The sequence below is a fragment of the Callospermophilus lateralis genome, chromosome 16 (genome assembly GCF_048772815.1).
Source record: "Callospermophilus lateralis isolate mCalLat2 chromosome 16, mCalLat2.hap1, whole genome shotgun sequence".
Taxonomy (NCBI): domain Eukaryota; kingdom Metazoa; phylum Chordata; class Mammalia; order Rodentia; family Sciuridae; genus Callospermophilus; species Callospermophilus lateralis.
The window spans coordinates 84,405,474-84,427,659 of NC_135320.1; the positions used below are offsets into that span (position 1 = coordinate 84,405,474).

Here is a 22,186-nt window from a genome sequence, read left to right on the forward strand (position 1 = left end):
AAGAAATTTATATACAAATTCAGGGAGAATTTCAGGTTGAGGCACCCACAGGCCAAGGACATTGAGGCCAGGACAGAGTCCCAGGCAGATGCTCCCTCACAGTCCTCAGAAGGAAGCGACCAGCTGACATGCTGACCCTAGACTTTCAGTCTGAGACCACAGATGCCTGCTGTGTAAGCCACCCAGTGTGGGCTCCTCTGACACACCTCCCAAGCCCATGTCTTCCGGACAGCCAAAGCCTGGTGGGAAGGACCTCTGCATGCAGATGAAGGAAACCCGAAGGCAAGACTCACAGAAGCCCTTGGTTAAAGACACACTCTGGACCTGGGAACAGTCCATGCTCACACGAGGGCTGGCGGCAGAATTCCCACCTGGGAACTCAGTACCCCGTAAGTGCCTCGGTGAAGGGAAGGCATGCCCACAGCCCATGCCATACCCACATACCACCAGCACCACACCACACACACAAGAACGTGCCCAAGGTCATGCCACCACAAAGGGCAGGGATGGAAATCCAAACCAGGCCTCTGGCCTCCAGAGTGCTCTTGTGAGGCTGTGATCAGAGGCACAGACTCAGGTCTCAGAGCCCCTGAGATTCCCCCTTAAGAGATGGGAACTTGCAAGGGAGTTGACTTTCCAGTGCCTCTGTTTCATCCTCTATTAAATGGCAATAAAAACAATGTCTCACTCATGGGGTCCCAAGGATGTCAAGAACATACAGAGCAAGTGGGGTATTCATCCATCTCGGCTCACATACTACATTTCTGCATGTCATCCTGCAACTTGGCACAAGATGCTGACCTTACTTTGGGCTAATATACCCCAGATATCTCTCTGAGAGGGGTATCTAAATGAGTACCCCCAAACTCCTCTGTGGATTGGTTCTCTGTGCTATTCCACAATATCTCCTGAGACTGGTGTTCCCCAGAGCACACATAGGAAAGGGGATGTTGAATTAAGAAACAGAATAAAAGTCTCTCAGAACAGTCTGAACACATTTCCCACCAAACACTGGGACCCAGAAATGCCTGCCAAGCCCACATCTCTGAGTCCAGGCAATTCCCAAGGACCCACCCTCAGCTCTCTGGCCAACCACAGATCCTACTGCAACACCAGGCTACGTCAAGCTTCTCGGTGTACTCCTGTCACTGTCCTGCACTGCCCTCGACCTTGTGCTCACAGTGCCATGCTAGAAAGATGCACTGAGCCCTCCCTGCATCATCCTGGAGGAGGCCCCACCACCCTAGTGGCCGGCCCCTGAGCACCCTCATTATCAGGGCTGATGTAAGTGTTCAGAAGGGCTTTGAAGGAGTTCACACTGGTCTCCTGGGGCCCTTGCTATTTGATTTTCTTCTTTTAATCCCTGATAGTCTGAAAGCAATTTATCTTAGAGCTTATAAGGACTCCTCTTTTGTGATGCCTTTGAAGACTGCCAGAAGGACACAGACAGCGTTGGAGGGAGTTGGGAAAAGGGTGGACTCTTGGAACCCATTTACTTCAATTTCAAAATATCAGTTTCTTCCTGGAGATGAAGCCCAAACACACACAGCAAATTTAAAAAGAGCTGTGGTTTAAAGAACTCCTGGCAGGGGCTGGGGAGTGGGAGAGAGGTCAGGTCATATGAATTCGAAAGAGCCCAGGCCTTGGAGTCTGTGTGTTCAGATGGAGGCACCTTCAAAGCAATCAGGACCCTCTGAAAGAAGTGGGGTGCCAGCATGAGCCACAGCATGGCAAGTGGTACAGAGCCAGTCTCAGGTCCAAGGTGCACAGCCCAGTCACTACTCGGAGCTCCTTGAGGCAGGTGGCTTGGGCCCCAAAGGACTGAAAACCAGCACTGAGTGACAATATCAAACTGAACCTCCACACCACGTATGTAACCCATGCATGAGTAAGTGGCCCTATGAAATACCCAATATCAAGTCACCGAAACACAGGCAGGGAATTTCACACTAACAACTTCTCACAAATAAATTCTGTGGTCATGGGGTTTACTTACCTCTAGAGCCTCACTCACTCATTCCTCAAAGGTTACAGGGCCCCGTTATGTGCCAGGGATGAAGGTGTGAAACCCAGGGCACACTAGCTCACTAGAGAGACACACCCATACTCAGAACCCACCAATCAGCAGGAAGGGAGGAGGCCCAGGAAATGCAGCGCTTAGGTTGTGTGGGTTTGATCAAGTTAGAAGCACCTGACTGAGGACTGTGGCAGAAGATTTTAGTTTCCACTGGTGACAGTCCTGTTTCGCCACGACATACACCTTCAGTGCTAATCTCAGCTCTTGCTAAAATACAGATAGTCTACATTCAAGCTCTGGTCGCCTAAGGCCTCTTGCACAGTAGACGAAATGCCCCAACAGGACCACAGAGAAACCAGCTTGCTTTGTGATCTAATAAGACAAGACCACATTCTTGCAGCTCTTGAAAAAGAAGAACACCATGTTCAATCACTTTAAATAATGGTTTCCTCTATTCGATAAAAATACATACTGACCAGAAGTACCTGTTTATTTCCAGAAAGACATCAAAGGGAGCTTCCTCTATTTTCTCTGGGTTTTGCTATGAATGTGCACATGTGAATATGGCATAATGAATCCCTCCATTATGTATAATTATAGTGTACCAATAAAAATAAACAAACAGGTGTTTTTTTTTTTTTTTCCTAACAAAAAACAGAGAAAGTCCAAGGCACAGGGAATAAAGTGTCATGTCACACACCATAAGCCCGGCTCCCTGCTGTTTCACACTTCTGTTAGGAGGAACTGCTTTGACAGAATCCCAGAGTGCCCCTCAAATTGTAACGAAAGTGAGAGCCCAAGAATTGCACTCTAACAATTGCCCCCGCTGGACTGAGACTCAGGAGGTCACTGATTACATCACGGAGGTCAGAACCAATCCCCATGGATTGTAAGCCACAGACTTCTAAAACAGGACCCCCTGGAGGTCACCCACTTGACAGCACGGCCAGCACACTGTACGCACCCACAGAGGAATGCTTAACCTTAAACCCAGGCCCCAGAAAGAAGCCCTCGCCCTGGCAATGGGTGAACACTGCTAAGGAGTTCTATTCCATCCTATTTTGTTTTTAAAATAGCTAGCCATGCCATACTAAATGGATTTCACAAGCTTCTCATGGATCATGACCCATGGATCTTTCCTCTGAAAGAACGATGACCTGGGTGTTCTGGACTTATTTTCTAATTTAATCCTCACAACTCTGAGAAATAGGAGAAAGGACCTTATCCCCATTTTACAGATGAGAAAACTGAGGCTCGGGGGAGATAAGCAACTGGCCCAAAATCACAGAGATGGATATGAGATCTGAACTTCAGCATATTAGAACCCAAAGCCCCCTCTCCTTCTCCTAAAATTGTGTTTTCTGAAGTCTCCTCTGTTACAGAGTTTATACAATGCTATTAAAAAAAAAAAAAAAAAAAAAGAATTTGCTCTGGAAATGTCATCGACTAACTTCCTTGACTAGGTCCCCAAATTTCCTTGATGCCGATACAGCCAGCCCCACATATTCATAGGTTTCTCATCTGTGGATTCGACAAACTGTGAATCCAAAATACTGGGAAGAAAAATCTGTACTTTTTCTTGTTATTATTCCCTAGTCAACAGTATAACAACTGTTCAAATGGCATTTACTTTGTATTAGATATTATAAGAATTCTAGGAACAATCTGAAATACCTGGGAGGTTATGCATAAATACTATACTAATCTATGTAAGGACCTTGAGCATCGTTGGATTTTGGCATCATGAGAAACCTAGAACCAATCCCCATGGATACCAAGATGACTGCATATCTTTGATTAAGAACTGACACCACAGACTTCCTAATGGAAAAGAGGAAGTGGTGGGAAGAAGCGATGCTAGATGTGCACACTCTTTTCAATCATTACATATATCTTTAGCTAAGAAAGAATGGGCAGAGTCACAGAACTGGCAATTTGCCAAGTTATCCCAGCATCCTAATGCAACAGGAATGGACCTAGATATAGGCCCTTTAAAGGGTAAGAGGGCTGCTATTTTAAATGGCTTTAGTTTTTGCTCTGCATGGAAATCTGAGCTCAAAGCAGTAAAAGCTGAAGCTAATATGGAAAATCCCAGCCAGAATTATAGCAAGACCCACTCCCATGGCCAGGGCATGGGTAAAGGAAGAAAGCTCCAGTCCCCACGCTTTCCCGATTAACAGTGCCACTCCCTAACCCAGCCAGATGCTGCCGTGGTGGGAACCCCAGCTCCACCACGAGGACATCCTTAGGCTCTTTCACTTCTCACACGTTCCCCCATCTCAGAAAGCAGGGAGGTGTCACTCCACTTTCTGGAGAAGGGAAACAGAGCTCAGAAAAATGAAGACGTCTGCAAAAGGGTACAGAACTGGAGCTGCCACCCTGTTCTGTGACCTACATCCCTAAGTTCATCGGCATCACGGCAATGATGACACCACTCCCGACAAGAACAGGGGCAATGAAGGGCCGTGAAGACAACACTGCTGAACAAGGATGGGGCACAGTTTCTTCTTACAGTTTTCAAATTTTTGAAAATGTTTTTAAGGATAGTCTATAGTTGGGAGCTCCATCCTGTGACGTTACCACCAGAAATACAGCTTCAAGTGTCCCTCAAACTCAGCACAGTGCAGAGCATCCACACAATACAAAGTCATCCAGCTATGACAAGGAGCATAGTGTGAACACATGCTACACTACCGATGACAAGATGAAAGACACAATCACAGAAGACCGCAGCTCAGGCAGAAATGTCCATAACAGGCAAATCAAGAGATGGAAAGTAGGGGCTCAGTGAGTGACGAGAGCTAATGGAAATGGGCTTCTTCATGGGATGATAAATGTGTTCTAAAATTAATTGCGCTGATAGTCACATAATTATGGATACAATAAAAGCTACTGAATTTCACATTTAAATGAGCAAACTGTATGGCATGTGAATTATATCTCAATAAAACTGTTACCACAAAAAAAATTCCTGGTAACTTTCCTTGCAGACCCTGAATTCCTCGTAAAACATCTGGAGAGAGCAGCTTCACTATCAGATCAAATGCATCCACATTCAGGGAAGCAGAAGACTTCCCAGTGCCGGCTTGCCCATGGAACCCGTGGCTTCATTTTACAGGCTCAGAAGACAAGTGTTGTCTAAACTCAAAATACTGGTACCTTTTTTCATAAATCATGCTCCCAGCATAGCAGCAACAGCACACACGTGGCATAGAATCAAAAAGCTTTCCCTGGGCTTGTGCCAGGGAGTCTCCTGGGCCCTGGCCCCCACATCCTCTTGCCTGACCCAGATCTGCTCATCAACTTCAGAATCCTCCTTGCAGGCCCTCCCTGGAGGGCACAGGGCATGAGGCACTCTGGTGACCTGGCTCACACCACTGCCTACTGCCCTCACTGATCGCTTCTCCCCAACAACAGGAAGAGTGCCTAGAGGCAGGGACCCACCTTACCCGTACTTGGAGTCCCAGCTGGAGATGATGACCTCTTGCTTCAGAAGGAGCAGCAGCTGTTCATCTCTGAACAGGTCTCCTTTGTAAGACTTGCAAATGTCAGTGTGGCCAAGGAGGAAATCACACTGTAACACTGCTAAGGAAACGTGCATGCTGAAGACAGGCAGGACAGCATGGCTCTCACAGGCTGGCCAGGTCACGTGCTCAGGCCTGCACCTCTCCATGAGCAACGCGCAGACACCTTCACTAACACAGTGTGGGCCACGCAGCAGCACAGAAAGCACCCACACAGCCTCTACCCTCCAAGGACAAAGCCTACCTCCACCTGCTCCTCCAAATGACAGAGTGGCAGAAAACCCACCGAGAACCATGTGGCAGAGGATGATTGGCCAACACAATGGGTACAATGCGGGGCAGGAAGGAGAGTGTAGATAAGAAGACTCCTGAGCTGCCCAAGTGGTGAATAATCCTCTGCTCCTGGAGATGACTAAGTAAATAGCGCACGGGATGCAAACAGCACCTACCTCCCCAGGTGCCTTCACCTCCTATTGATGAGATAAGCACTTAGAAGGAAGATTCAAACCCACAGAAAGAGAAATGCCAGTGTCAAGAGGAATGGAGGCTTTTGACTCAAGCCAATGACCTCGGGGATGTTTCCAACACTCCCCTGCTGACTGCAGGCCCCCAGTGTGGCAAGAAGCTGAGCAACAACATGGAGCAAAAAGATAGCTGGGTTAGACCAGGAGCCTCCTGGAACACACCTGGCATGGGAGCAAAACCTGAGTGCGGAATAAACGAGGCAGCCCAGCCGGCCAAGTTCATCCACAATTGGCCCCAGCTGTCATTCACACAGCCTAAGGCTCAAAGCCTGGAAATCCAGGGTGCTACAGTCAACAGTGCTTATCCAGGCCAGGCACTGTTAGAAGAAACTGACAAACGTCCCTCACTTCATCCTCAGCTGAGCATGGGTAAACTGAGGCACAGAAAGGTGATGGGACCCCATGGGAAATGGGGTACCAGGGTTAACGCCCAGCAGTGTGTTTCCTGCTTTCAACCACTACCCACAGGTCTTCTCCCAAGAAGCTGCTCTCACACCAGCTTCTCTCTCTCTCAACCACAGAAGACTGTGCAGCAAAGGCACTTTAGTGAACTCTGCCACCTCTGTTCTTCTTGCCCTAACAGGGAACTGGAAGCAACGTCAAACAGGCAGTAATTCCATAAAAAATTACAAAGTACATGCCTTGATGCTTGATGCCTGCTCAGAGGTGGCGAGGAGATGAGGAGGAGGAGTGGGGAGGATGAGCGGAGAGACAAACAAGGAAGAAAAAAAACTGTGAACCAGGAAGTGCCGGATGCCAAGCAGAAGCCACACACAGCCAACCACATGGCCAGCACCACGCCCACCTCTTTTACCTAGAGTATTCCACACAACCTCCCAGTATCCACAGGAGAGCTCCACAACATCTATGTGCACATGGGGAGGGGGTATGTAAACACATCTGCATATAAATGTGTATATATGTACCTGAGTTTATATGGAAGCATGTATGTAAACGTGTGTGCATGCATATAAAATAGATTTTTGTGTTTCACACAAATTGCTGTGAAAAGATCTCAGAAAGGTCAGGTGATCTGTCCAAAGCCACAGAGCCTGTGAGCATGCTGGAGACAATATTGGAAGCCAGCATTCAGCCTCAAAATCCACTGTACCCAAACACCTTGACTTCACCCTTAGTGACGAAATGCCAGGGGGTTAGTAGTTTTTATGCCACAAAGCCATGGCAGCACACCAAATTTCTGAAGCCTCATCTTGTGCTATCTGTGCCAGTAAACAACATGCAGTTAAAACACAACCACCCCTGGGGCCAGGTGTGCCTACTCTATGACAGCTCAGATCACTCTCAGGTGTTAGCCTCTTGAGTCAAGTTGAAATTTACAAAAATAAGCATTCATTCATTATTACATGATCTTCCACCAGAGAATTAAACCAATACTGCCACTGTGAATACCGACAGCACCTCAAATTAACACATCACTTTTTTTTAATAAAAGTGATTCACGGACACTATGAGTGCTTTACGACAAATAACACAAGAACATGACAACAGTCCTCACTAGCATTCTCTGTGTTCTTAAATGTGCCCAATACTCCTAGTGCAATCATCTAATTTAATCTGTTATCTAATTTAATCTCCCAACAACATTCAGTGGCAGCTATTATCATCATCCCCATTGCTGGTAACTCTTCAAAATGTCATTTCAGAAATCCTTGCTTTATTTCTATTCTGTAGATCTTTCTTCTGGGGACGTTTCTCAGATGCTGACAAATTTGCACAGAAAGCAATTTGTTCATTCTAATCATTTTTTTTCAAAATATTAGTGACTCCTGGCTGTGAAAGCAGTCTGGTGGTGCCTTCCGTTAAGGAAGAGCTGGGAGGGGAAGGCCCTCTCTGCTTTCAGAACTGGACGTCCACATGTGGGTGGCCTGCAGCGGGGACACTTCCATATGCATCAGTCTGAGAAAGCAATCAGCACCCAGGGGAGACAGGGCTGCCACTCGGGCGTGCTACTTACCAGCTCTGTGTGAACTTTAAGATGTGCCTGTAGCTTATATTTATCTGGAGTCGAGTAGTCACAGCCGTCAGTGGGACACTTCAGCAAGATGTTACTGTGTTTCTGAATTACATGGCGTTTAAGGCAGTTTTTGGTGATGGAAGAATAATGACACTGGGAGCAATAATACAGATGTTCCCGGGTGTGGGTGCGGACATGCATGTCAAAATGCACTTGGTACCAAAAAAGTTTGCCTAAAAAAATATTTTCACATGAGAACAAGTTTCTTTTATACTGAATTTGAATTTTTTAAAAATCATTATTATTTTTTAATACTAGATCTCTCCCTTGCGTGCTTGTCCAGGTCACCCTTCATGATTTCCACCACAATTCTGTCTGGAAATTACTTTTCAACAGTGGCAGACTGCACACATTAAGGTTCTATCACCTTGTGCATGTTGTCAGGGATGGGGAAGGGAAAGAAATGTTCCTTGAGGACCAGACATTATGCTGTACATGCACAACCGGAGGAGGCTCTAAACCAACCCCACTGGCAGTCCCGGGACACCGGGTGTGGAGCTGGGCTCCCCACTCCCTGCATCCCAACTCCCAAGAGACCCAGTGCTTTCACTGTGCACTGGAAGGGTGCCGTTCGGGGCCCCTCTACCAAGAGCTGCAGCCGTTTTCATACCCTCTCTCTGCTCACCTAGAAGTGGTCACAACTCACAGCTCAACTTGACACCTGTCACATACCAGAAGAAAGATTCTTCTTAGGCAGAGTGCTGACAGAGGCTGTGTGTAACCCTCAGCATGTGCACGTGACCAAACCAGCACGGTCAACTGTGCAGTCATCTTGGCTGCCTCCAAAGATGCCAACTGCTACCTGCAACACAGGGTCACCTGTTCCTATCTACCATGGAGGAGGGTGGCTCATTTAAGAGTTGTTCTTTGCACAGAGACATGAGCTCAAGTAGAGCCGAGGTAACAGAATCCTGGGCATGGGCAGGGCTGCTGGGAAAGAGAGCTTTACTTGGCACACGCCCGGTGCGGCCTTTCCTTACCACAGTATTCACACTCCAGGTCTCCATAAACCTTCCGGATCCTCTCACACAAGCCGGTGTTCATTTGCTTCTTCTGCAAACTGTCCAACACCTTCATGAATGCAGTGCTGCCAGGCCGGTGCTCAGAGGCAGGTTTGCAAGAGTCAGGACAACACATGATGTCCTGACTATCGGCCGCCTGAGGAAGGAGGTCTGCAGCCTCAGCAGGGTTTGACCTGAGACATCTGCTAGGATCTGGTTCACTGGCTGGAAGTACAGCTGCCTTCTGGCCCTCGCTTGGTGGGCTCTCAGCACTCTCGGTCTCCTGAGTGGGTCCTACATTTTTGGCCTTGGGCAGCAATAGTGTGATGTCTTGCCCCTGAGTCTGGGCTGAGCCTCCATGCTGGGGATCCAGGGTTGTCTCAGCAGCAGCAGCAGCAGCAGCCTCAGTAGAGGAGGCATCATTTTTCAACAAAAAATCATCTGAAACCACAGCCAGAGAATGCAAATCTGATGTGACCACGGTGGTTTCCAGTTCACAGGGAGACAGGGCAGTACTTTCCACCTGAGTGGTGGCCAAGGGCACAGCCGAGTCAGGCATCTGAACAGGGACTTCCAGTTCCTTTTGCCCCTCGTCCTGCTGAGCAGCCTCAGGACAGGTCTCCTCCTTGAGCACATCCATCCCCTGGCACACACACTCCTCCTCCACGAGCTGCAGCTGGTCTGCCAAGGCTTCCTGTTGGATGTCCCCCCCGGGTTCCAGGAGGCAGAAACTCTGGTTGATGGAGCTGGTGAAAACCAAGGCTTCCTGGGCTGGCCCGTGCACCTCTTTGATGTGGGAGCGCAGCCTGATCGAGCTGACGAACTTCTTGAGGCAGATGGCACAGACGTACACAAAGGGGTGCTTCCTGACATGCAGCTCCAGAGCCTGGTACTTGGTGGCCCCATGGCCACAAAGCTCACAAGCAAAGGGCCACTTGTCACCATGGACCAGCATGTGGCGATCCCGGTCCAGCTCGTTCTTGAATTTGCGCTCACAGATGTGGCAATCATACAGCAGCTGCCGCTTGCCTTCCCTTGTCATCAGGCGGAGCTCATCCAAGGCCTCCTTGACCTTTTTGTCCTGTGGATCATGTGTGTCCCGGATGTGCTTGATGAGGTTCTTGACATCGGAGTACTTCTTCTTGCAGAAACGGCAGTGCTGCTTGATCTTCTTGTGCACCCGCTCGATGTGCACCTTGAGGTGGCCCTTGCTGAGGCAAGTGAAAGAGCAGTAATCACAAGCAAACTTCTCCCCGGTGTGCTTGCGCAGGTGCACGTTGAGGTTAGCCTTGATGGCGCTGGCATAGCTGCACTGGGGGCACTTGTACGGCTTCTCGTTGGTGTGGATCCTCAGGTGGGCCTGTAATGAGTGCTTGAACTTGAAGACCTTGTTGCAGTACTCACAAGTGAAGATTTTCAGCTGGGTGGGACCTAGCCTAGAGACAGAAGACAGCACAGTTACTTTCCTCAGTAAGCAAATACCAAATGCTTAGTAGTGAACTCAGTGAGGTGGAGGACGGATGAAAGCATCATTCACTCAACAAATAGCACTGGAAGAACAGCTGGCCAGTCACAGACCAGATGGAAGAGCAGGTCCTGGTCCTGAAGGAGCTCAGTCTAGGGAAAGAGAAGATAGGCCAGACAACGCTGTGGACAGGGTGGCAAGTACTGAGAGGTATGTATGCAGGGTAAAAGGAGAGAGACCTCTAATGTGGACGAAGGTAGCTGGGAAAAAGTTGCTGAAAGAAAAGTCTTGAAAAATAAGAAAGAAGGCAGAGGGATGTGAGATGTGTCACTCACGATAGCAATCGTGTGTTCAAGAGCTGATCTATTCACATTCTGGGATTTTTTAACAGAACCAGTCTTACTGGGATAAATTCAGTCTCCATGAGACTAAATACAACTAGTTTGTTCAGCTGGTTTTGGGTTTGTTTGTTTTGGATACTAGAGATTGAACCGGGGCACTTTACCACTGAATCACAGCCCCAGCCCTTTTTACTTTTTTATTTTGAGAAGTGTCTTGATAAATTGCTTAGGGCCTCACTAAGTCGCTGAGGCTAGTCTCAACCTTGCCATCCTCCTGCCTCAGCTTCCTGAGTCACTAGGATTATAGGCTTGTGCCCCCACGCTCACTTGTTCTGCTGTTTTGATAAATCCAGAACTGCCTGTTCATTCCACTTACTGTTGGGATGACCTCATTCCCATTTTGCAAGTTTCCGTGTAAGGGCCACTCATTAGGGAAAAACCCCAGGCCTTTTTCCAGGTCTTTGCTTCTTCCAAGAGAAGAAGAATTTGGAACAAGTCCTAGAATTCTCTAGCTAAGCTCACCTCTCCCTCTCTGGAGGAGGGGCCTGGCTGTACAGACAGCAGGTGCTCAGCCTGGGAGGCATCTGCACACAGGGCCAGCAGTGGCTTGGCTTGCAGGTGTGAGCAGCAGGCTGCCTCACACTGCAGCACAGCTAGAAAGATCAGTCCCCGGCGGTCATGGGCAGAGCTGACATCAGACTCTGTCCTTTTCCTCCATCATGGCTGGTTTAGACCTCAGATGGGAAAACACATTGTCATTTATTAAACTCATATACATTGAAACAAATGACTGCCAGTGATTAACACCTGCCAATGTGTGACAGACACTGTCAGTTTTTGCATGTGGTAGAAAATAAAAGCATTGTGTGCCTCGTAGAGCCTGTACCCTTCAATGTGGCAACACAAACGCTAAACAAGATAGAGCAGCAGCTAATGATTATTGAGGACCTCTAACATGGCCAACTGTGCTCCGACTATTCCATCCTAACTATCATGCCCATTTTACAGATAAGGAAAGTGAGCGTTTGCCCAACATTTTAAAACTGGTAAGCGATCTGAACACAGGCAGACTACCTGCTTCTAGAGCCTGCCCACTCATCCTCTCCCTCTGCTGCCTGAAATGACTGATGCAGAGCAGCATCCCCAGGGATCCTGCACACAGAGAAGGCTCCTGTATGAGTTTCACTGCTGTCGAAATAGCAGCACATGACAGTCACCAAAAGTACTTCAGTAGCACCAGAGACGGGAACAGGCAGAGGAGACCAAAGAAGCAGGTAGGACTTCCTCTGTAGCTGTCACTGCTCCTCCCAGTGGTGTGTCCAGTGAGTCAAGAAGGACCTGTGACACAACAGTAATCAGGCAGAGCCATTGATCAGATAGCATCAGCTCTACCTACTACAACTGTAAAGTCTGCATTTGTGAAACTATCCACACAACCAGGTCTGATCAATACAGCGTACCTCATCTCTGAATCAACACCATTTAAATGGACTATAGTCCATAAATACCAGTGGGCACAACTCAATGATGTAATTTAAATATTCAAATTTGAAAGTTCCTAGTACGCCTGCATCCTAGACCCAGGGCATATTTAAGCAAAGTAATTTGGACCTTTCCCAAATGACAAAGATATCCAGAAGGTGATACATTGTATTGGTATGAAGAACAGTAAAGAAAAAAATCCCTGTAATGTTAATTAAATAAACAAATCACAGCATTTCCTCCTCTAATACAAGATCAAAATGGTCTTAAGAGAATCTTCTGAGCTTCTGTATTATTAGACAAGTACCTAGCAAAGCCCTATGTGCCCTGTTCCTGGCAGAGAAGACGCAAGGCAACTGGCCTTTGACTCTGATCACAAACCACTATGACTGTGAGCAGATGCACAGGGATGCAGAGTCCACATAATTTCTACTAGATTAATTTACTCCAATGTTGCCTATTCAGTGAGAGAGCTAATGTCACCCTGCATTTAGAAAGAAACTTTAAAAGTTCATATACCTTAGCCCAGTTGATCCACCTCTGGGAATCTCTCTGAAAGAAAGCATTTCAGATGAAGTTGCTTGTTGTCCATTTCCCACAGTCTTTAAGAACAGAAAGCTGCTTGAAGGCATCAACCTACAGAACTACTTTCATTGCACATTCTTTTTCTCACTCATTCATTCATTTAGAAAAGGGTAACAGGCACTAGAGATACAAAAGGGAACAAAGGCAAACCCATCCCTGCTCTCGGGAGCTCACCCTGCTGATTTCCAGTCACAGTGGGACCATCAGCAGCAGGGATCTTCCCTGCTGGAAGGAAAATGCAGGACGCTTCCAGCACCTTGTTCAGGCAGATGACCTGATCTGAGGGGCAGGGAAGGCCTCCCCGCAGACGACACGTCTGAGCAGACAGCCAAAGAACAAACAGCAGCTAACTAAGCCAGGACGCGGGGATGCATCAGGGAAGGGCAACAGGTACAACAGGGGAGATCAGAGAGTGAAAACGGTCAGCTGGCTGGAGCAGGCAGCCCAAGCTCACGTGCCTTCAGGAGGAGACGGTGGGGAAGGAGACTCTGAGGTGGCAGGGCCAGCCTGAAAAGGCCTGTTCTCCTGACACCAAGGCGAACCCTTCAAGGTAACAACAAATCAGATGAGCATTTTAAAGTCATCTCACTGGCTTCCATGTTCAGAGCTGAGCAGACTGTCCTACACCCTTAATAAGTCATAGCATATAGCTGAGAAGCAAGATGTGTGGGAAGGATCTGAGTAATAAGGAAAATGTAACGTGACTAAGTTTCAAATACAAAATCACACATAAAACACAAACTCAATTTTATAAAATGAATATACTGAAAAGGGCCATAGGGAATACATCAAAAATATGAACTGTCTTTGGGTAGTGACAAATTACTCTTTCCTTAGTTTTCTGGACTTAGAAAATTATCTATATAAATCTGTATAGAAGGAAAAAAATGATATAACCTAGAATTCTTAATCTATATTTTACAGAGCAGAGTCCTCATGAAAAAAAAAAGCTGCCTTTCTTAACTATTTTATAATGTACACAATGAATGTTAACAACACACATAACAGGAATGTGGCCTAAATCTATCGATGGAATTTTGAATACATTCTCCTGTTACTAGGGTGTCATTCAGCTGAAGCCCTCCTAACAGACCTTGAAATACTGTGACAATAATTGGTTAAGCAAATCCCCCTGAGACAGAGAACAATCATGAGATTAATTCAATTATAGATTCGTCAAGGGAATGAGTCTTCTTACAACTCCATCAAAGACTTCAGTTGTTCACATTTACAACAACAGAGGACTGAGGCTACAAATTATGGAGCTCACCACATGATGTGATAGTGTAATGGTGAGACATGTGTCAGGCACCATGTGATGTGTCAGTGTAATGGTGTGATGTGTGTCAGGCATCACACTCACATCTCATCATTTATTCTCACCCTGAACTAAGATTCTACCAGACAACTTAGGCCAGGGTGACAGATGAACAAAAGCAAATGACTGTGTCAAGCTGCACAGAGCACAAGGTTCACAGCATGGGGACTGGGTCAGACTCTGTCACATGCCAGTACCTAGCATTTAACAGACACATGGCTTGCTGAGTTGAACTCAGGGTGAAGAGTCTAGAGCCACCATAGGGTTGTTCAGTCTTTGGGCTTGAGTTCTACCCAAGAAGCTTTGACTTTGCCTCTTCTAGAAACAGGGAAACACTGGCAACTGGCATCTCTTTGCCTTTAATTGTATCTGGGAAAATGTTTTCAGAACTCTGGTGGTCACTTTGCTGATGGACTTCTGCAAGGACATATCACAGCTGAGACAAACCCCCAGGAGGAGGGCATAAGGAACATACTCCTTCACACAGGGGCAGACTGACTGCTCTGTGCACTGGGAGCATAGTGTCTAATGGTGATTCATGTTTGAAGAACTAATACCCTACCATGCATCAATTTCACTTCTATCAATTTATCCCACAAGAAGCCTAGAATTATGGGAAAATAGGGTTCAGAACGTTAATCACTACATTGTCCATCACAGCGAATACTGGCTATTTAAATGACAACAGGCCCACATGATAGCAAACACAAATTTTTGCAGTGCTGGGGATCAAACCCAGGGCCCTGCAAATGCCAGGCAGGAACTCCACCACTGAGCTATATCTCCAGCTCTTAATATTTTTTAAAATGAAAGGTTTTCATGGTGCAGTATGTTCTTTTAGAAGTTGAAAATAATACAGTTGGTATTTCATGTTTGAAAACATAATAAAATTAAAGCAACGTGTGTTAATATATCATGATAAAATTATGGACATATGAACCAAACTACCAAGTCATTAAATCAGGAAAAGGGAACTATGGTTTACGTGAATTCACATTATATGGGATGTCTGAACCATTTACAACATGCTTGCAGTACTTCTGAAAAGGGGGATGAAGACTGTTTACAATACATGGAGTAGAGAAGACAGGCTATGTGTATACCTTTCCTGATAAAGGTTAAACACATTTGCTTGATGTGAAATGCTCCACCTTCATTAAGCCAGTTGGTGCTCAGTTCCAAAAGCAAGCTGCTCTGCCTTGCACTTCAGAGGCAATATATACTAGGAGCTGTGAGGGAGGGTGAATTCTTTCCTCACGTCAAGAAGGTAACGTCCTTCACAAATAAGCTTGTAAACAGACAGCAGACGAACAAACACACTGACCCTTCCAGTGCTCCGTGGAGGTCACTTATGCTTACCCTCCAGTTGGGGTCACACAGATCAGTACACTTACCTGCTTGACTTCATGGGTTGCTCGTAGGGGGTCTGCTGAATGGCGTATTCCTGGTACCCTCTCCGAGGCACCAGATCTGCCGCAGTGGTATCGGGATTTGCTGCTCCTGTTTCGGGAGGCCCCGCCTCCACTGGAATGATCTTGGTAGCACCTGAGGTGGAGGCACAATACACTGCTGACTGGGAGGCACTAGAAAAGGCTGACCCATCCCAGCACAGGCAGTGCTGCTGGAAGGCTACCTCCTTACTGCAGGAGTCCTATGCAACACACTAGCTGTCTTCCAGCCGACACATTTAACTGGCATGTGTGCAAGTGTGTGTATGTGTGTGTGAGGGGAGAAGGGGCAAGTTTTCTAATCCATCTAAATGTCCTCATGATGGACATCTCTACTTACAATCACATACAGTCATGTGCCAGGTTTATTCAGAGCCACACATGTTGAGCTTTAAGCACAGGCTGCAGGAGATAGCATGGAAAGACAAAAGAGACTACAAACAGGAATTTACACCCTCTGGGGTCAGTCCCAAATACGACATTACCTTAACATCTCTGGAATTCTCCTTCCATGCCATCATTATGATATGAAAAGTTCAGAATGAAAAATCTCTAAGGTCACCTTTGCTTCTGCAATTTTATAATGTGAAATGATCAAAGACCACTTTTATAGCAGTGAACCCTCACACGTGTACCAAGTGTGTGTGTGCATGGACCTGAGTACATGGACCTGTGTGTCAGGGGGATGGGAGGTGTCAACTGCTGTTAAGAAAAGTTTCCAATATTGTTTGATATTGTTTCTGGAATATCAAAGAGAACTAATTACACTTTCACCTTACTGTCAAAAGCTCAAAATATTGCCACTACATTTTGAGAAAAATTGTGGAAACTTTCTCTAGCAACCACTGGAAATAGAAAACCCTCCTATAATAATAGAACAGAACAGAATAATCATTCAGAACAGAATAATACTGTTCTGAAGTGAAATTGGGCAAAGTGACTTTCCATAAAGTTCTAGGCACCTAATTTTACATTGTATATTCTGTACTGATTGCCTGACTCTGCAGTGAAATATTTATTCAGAGTTTTCACTTAAAATTGTGAGTTACTATTAGCATTGAAAATATACTTAAAAAAAGGAAACGAAAATAGATACTTAAAAGGCAGTAGCTGTTTTTAAAATCCTAAACTTGATCTTGTAAATTTTTTGACAGCTACCATTCCAAATAAATAGGAAAAAAATCAAAATATTATCATGCTTTGAAATCTACTATTATAAGCCCCTTTTTGTCTAAAATGTCGCATCCTAGAAGAGACTTTAAAAAATAGCATGGCATATCCACCAGTTATTTCATGTAAAATAGAAATTTCTAGAAATACACAATATTTGGAGAACCCACTAAAAATACAAATAGTTAAGCAGAGTTCCCGGGGTCAGGGGAGCAGCAGTGTCTGTCCAGGCCAGCTTCCCAGGAAGAGGCAGGTGCTGGTAGTAAGGGAGGGGACCTCCAGTGGAGGCTCTGGGGCACACAAGCCAGTGCTCCTAGAGAGGCCAACCCAGAGACACTGTGGCAGGCGGACGCTCTGTGGGCAGCAGCCTTTGCTACTCCACACATTACCCACACAGTCCTGGGGAGGAAGTAAGTCTGTCATTGTCCCAAATTCATGGGTGACTAAATGACAGCCCCATCGGCAAATGAACCACCCGAGACCACAGTTCTGGTTTGAGCCAGAACTCCCAATCAGACTACCCTGACAGGCTGCTCCGGGACAGTCCTGCTGAAAGCCCATTTTGCCATTCCCACCCATCATGGGCACCTGGAATGGCTTCGTGAGCAGTTAGAACCACACTGATGATGGGTTTCTTCGCTCCAGAAAGCTGTCCCGCCTCCTTTCCTGAGATCTTCTGGACCTTCTCTGTTTTCTGCGCCCGAGGTCTTTTCGGGCCCCTTTCTCGATCATCGTCCTTATACTTCTTTTCTAGTTCAATATCCGACTCATTACCTAGGGAGAAAATGCCAAGATATATAAACTAGCCTTCCAAATTAGTGACAGAGTCACTCCTGGGGTGATGACAGTAAAGGAGATGGGACCTCCCTGCCTCTCCTTGGCCCACAGAGCCATGCAGACCACTGTGTCACCCAAGGCACCATCTCTTGGCTTGTTATCCCTTCAGTGCAATGCAGTTCACTGCACCCAGCCCAGGCCACCTGCAGGCACAGGAGTGCACTGACAGGTGAAGCTGACTTCAGATTCAATAACAAACAACACTGCACTGAACACTCACAGTCTGAGAAAGAAGCCACTCTCTTACTGGCTTATCTGCCCAATGCCTCTGCATGCAGCCTGGTGGGTGTAAACAGTGATGCAGGCGGACCCTGCCCTGGCAGCCCTTGTGGCCCAACAGGAGAGATACACATGCAAAAGGTGCAGTCAAGAGCAGTCTGCTCTGCACTGAATGGAACAGAAAGGTACAGAAAGGAAGAATCCATCTGCGAAGTCAGAAGGGTGTTAGAGAAACATCCCTCAGCTATGCATAAAAGTCAAGTTTAGTGACGGGCAGTTGGGAGTATAGCGATCAGAGCCCAGAGTCAAAGGAGAGTGGTGTCAAAGGAGTCAGTGTGGTAGGAAATGGGGGTGCCCCAGGATAAGAAAGGAAAGACAAGGAGCATTCCAGAGCTCTGACTCATGAGGAAGAAGGGCATTAAAAAAAAAAAAATCTGGTAAAGGGAGTAAGTCCAAGTCTTGGAGGCTTGACTGCCCAGGAGAAATCTGGGATCTTCCTTTGGTGCTTGCCAGGGGGTGAACCTCCAATGATCACGGAGCCCAGTCACACAGCTGAGTGAGAGAAGCTGTGAAATGGCTTGAATGACAGAGCACAGGCCTGGCTCCTGTTCCCAGGGGCCCCTGTTCAGATGGTGACTCACATCTTCTGAAGGTTCAAAGGGAGAAATCTAATTATCCAAGGCTGACCCTAATCTAGAATTCCTTAAAGCAATTAGGAGCCAAACAAAACATGTCTCTAGTTCCCACACAATGGCAGACTCCCAGGTGTACCTCTTGGAAGGCAATGGTGAGCCACCAAAGCAGACCAAGCCAGAGAACAGGCAGCCTAAACCACGCTTTGAGTGTGCATCAGTGCTGTGGAGGATGCGCTGGATGAGCTCAAACAGCACTCAAACACACAGAACGAGTCCATCGCCACTGGCAGCAACCTTCACAGAGGAACACGGTATCCTCCAGAGGGGCAAGGAAAGCTTCTCTGCTAAATCTGAGGAGCACAGAGTCCTCTCTGAATGCTGTGAGAGCATGCTACTTGAGCTCCCTATGAGAGAAGGAAATACAGGAAGACGGGTGGGGAGCTCTCCTAGGATGAAAGTCATAGAATCTATAATGAGCTGCCTTGGGTCCCTGTTTCAGAATACATGCCACTCCACATAAGTCTTTTTCAGAGTGCATTGGGGTGAATGGGTAGGCACAGGACAGGCAATAAGACAGGCAGGCACAAGGAGCGTGTTTGGAAAGTGCTGGAATGTGGGGTTATCAGGGAGGTGCAACCAGAGCCAGGAGCAATAAGAAGCCAGATGAGTGGGAAAAGTCAAGGGAAGCAGGCCAAGGCAAAGTGGCAGTCTGTTCCCTGGAAGCTGAGGCAGCCTCAGCAATCCAACACCTGGACCCACAAAGGCAGCCCGGAGAAGGAAGGACTGACTCCGGGAAGGAGAGTCCCTCGCAACGAGGCCAGAGAAAACCTTGGCTAAGGAGTTTAATGATAAGAACACACATTCTCGGTTTCTGTTCTACAACTGAAGGTTGGAGTGCTTGGCCTAGAGTCCAGGTACCTGGATCATCTCTAGAGCCATTAAAACAGTGTTAGGGAAGTTTCAAATTGACTGGAAAAGGTCCTTAACCATATAATTAGAATCAACATTCAATATGTTAATATCAAACTGAAGAGAAAAATGAGTAGCTGAGCTCGTGACTCAGACAGAACTGCACACCTCACTCCAAGGCCAAATCAAGGACCAATGTCCATCCTTGAAGGACAAAGGACACCTATGGGGGTGCACAGGCAGAGCTGGAGCTGGAGGTCTCCACAGCTGCTGTTGGGGCTCACGTTCTGACAGGCTTGGTGGCATCATGCCCACAGCAGTGTGGGCTTATTTTATTTTATTTTATTTTTTAGTGGCTATAACAAAAACATTTCCAAAGGTCTACAAATTGTCTGAGTCATAGAAGTCTTTTTTGTAGTCTGTATATTGGGTGATACACATGCATAAATAACTAAAGCAGAATATGCTGGTTGTTATAAACAGGTAGAAACAACATCTTACAGAATTTTTGCCCTTAAAATGATGCTTCACTGTATAATAGAATTTGCCATGGGATACAATTCAATATGTGGGTGATATGCTAGGAACAGATATGGTCCCATAAAAAGTACCTGAGAATTAGAGCTCACCAAAGCATAAGCCAGTTGATGGCATGAATCAAAAACCAAACAAGCAAACACACACTATAACTGGGGGTTAGTAGGAGGCAGAGTTGTAGGAGGTGGGGGTTAGTAGGAGGTGGGGGTTAGTAGGAGGTGGGAGTAGTAGGAGGTGGGGGGGTGTAGTAGGAGGTGGGGGGTGTAGTAGGAGGCCGGGGGGTTAGTTAGAGGCAGGCGGTTAGTAGGAGGCCGGGGGTTAGTAGGAGGCAGGGGGTTAGTAGAAGGGTGGGGGGTTAGTAGGAGGTGGGGGTTAGTAGGAGGTGGGGGGTTAGTAGGAGGTGGGGGAAGTAGGAGGTGGGGGTAGTAGGAGGTGGGGGTTAGTAGGAGGTGGGAGTTAGTAGGAGGTGGGGGTTAGTAGGAGGTGGGGGTTAGTAGGAGGTGGGAGTAGTAGGATGTGGGGGTTAGTAGGAGGTGGGGGTAGTAGGAGGTGGAGGTAGTAGGAGGTGGGGGTTAGTACGAGGTGGGGGTTAGTAGGAGGTGGGGGTAGTAGAAGGTGGGGTAGTAAGAGGTGGGGGTTAGTAGGAGGTGGGGGTTAGTAGGAGGTGGGGGTAGTAGGAGGTGGGGGTAGTAGAAGGTGGGGTAGTAAGAGGTGGGGGTTAGTAGGAGGTGGGGGTTAGTAGGAGGTGGGAGTTAGTAGGAGGTGGGGGTAGTAGGAGGTGGAGGTAGTAGGAGGTGGGGGTTAGTAGGAGGTGGGGGTAGTAGGAGGTGGAGGTAGTAGGAGGTGGGGGTTAGTACGAGGTGGGGGTTAGTAGGAGGTGGGGTTAGTAGGAGGTGGGGGTAGTAGGAGGTGGAGGTAGTAGGAGGTGGGGGTTAGTAGGAGGTGGGGGTAGTAGGAGGTGGAGGTAGTAGGAGGTGGGGGTTAGTACGAGGTGGGGGTTAGTAGGAGGTGGGGTTAGTAGGAGGTGGGGGTAGTAGGAGGTGGGGGTAGTAGGAGGTGGGGGTTAGTAGGAGGTGGGGGTAGTAGGAGGTGGAGGTAGTAGGAGGTGGGGGTTAGTACGAGGTGGGGGTTAGTAGGAGGTGGGGTTAGTAGAAGGTGGGGGTAGTAGAAGGTGGGGTAGTAAGAGGTGGGGGTTAGTAGGAGGTGGGGGTTAGTAGGAGGTGGGGATTAGTAGGAGGTGGGGGTTGTAGGAGGTGGGGGTTAATAGGAGGTGGGGGTTAATAGGAGGTAGGGGTTAGTAGGAGGTGGGGGTTGTAGGAGGTGGGGGTTAGTAGGAGGAGGGGGTAATAGGAGGTGGGGGTTGTAGGAGGTGGGGGTTAGTAGGAGGTGGGGGTAGTAGAAGGTGGGGGTAATAGGAGGCGGGGGTTAGTAGGAGGCGGGGGTTAGTAGGAGGTGGAGGTAGTAGGAGGTGGGGGTAGTAGGAGGTGGGAGTAATAGGAGGCGGGGGGGGTTAGTAGGAGTTGGGGGGGTAGTAGGAGGTGGGGGTTAGTAGGAGGTGGGGGGGTTTGTAGGAGGGGGGGTAGTAGGAGGTGGCTAAAGAGCTCCCATGCTCTACAAGGAGGGAGCGGACCACTCTGCTCTAGGCCGCAGGCATTGTGAGCACACTGCAGAGCTGATGATGAACATGGTGCAGGGGGTGGGGAAGGTTTGGAAGCCTTGTCACATTAAAATCCAGTGTGGGGAAAACCCTGAGTTTTGAACAAGGCAGGACTGGGCCAGAATCCGCCTGTCGGCTAACTCTTCAGCAGCTCCTGCTTGAACTTTCCTCTGGGAAAGTGGCTGCTGGGAAGTGCCAGTGCTGGTACCCACCCTACCCCTACCCACTTCCGGCTCCCACCCCTCTTTGAGGGCAAGAGCCCCTCCACAGAGCTAAGAAGCTGCTGCAGCTGTCCTACAGGACCTGGGCCCAGCCATGGTGTCCAGGAGAAGGGGGCCAGGGGCTCTGGGAGGGGCTCTGGGAGGGGCTCTGCCGCCTAGTAGGTGAGGTACTGCCATGGACATTGCCATGCCCCTGCCTAGAACTGCAGCAGGGGCAGCCACCGTGGCAGGGCAAGTGGAAGCCCAGGTCAGTGCCTTCAG

At 47.8% G+C, this 22,186-nt stretch overlaps 1 protein-coding gene across 3 annotated transcripts in view; it reads right to left on the reverse strand.

Annotated features, from left to right (window-relative positions):
* The window catches only part of Zfat (zinc finger and AT-hook domain containing), a 175,787-nt gene that overhangs the window by 94,869 nt on the left and 58,732 nt on the right, over window positions 1-22,186 (reverse strand). For all 3 annotated transcript variants that reach the window (XM_076836095.1, XM_076836092.1, XM_076836094.1), the window contains 4 exons: window positions 17,499-17,684; window positions 15,687-15,837; window positions 9,081-10,537; window positions 8,041-8,273 (listed from right to left, as the gene is read on the reverse strand). In XM_076836095.1, the coding sequence (XP_076692210.1) occupies window positions 8,041-8,273; window positions 9,081-10,537; window positions 15,687-15,837; window positions 17,499-17,684 (2,027 nt within the window). The remainder of the gene's footprint in view (window positions 1-8,040; window positions 8,274-9,080; window positions 10,538-15,686; window positions 15,838-17,498; window positions 17,685-22,186) is intronic.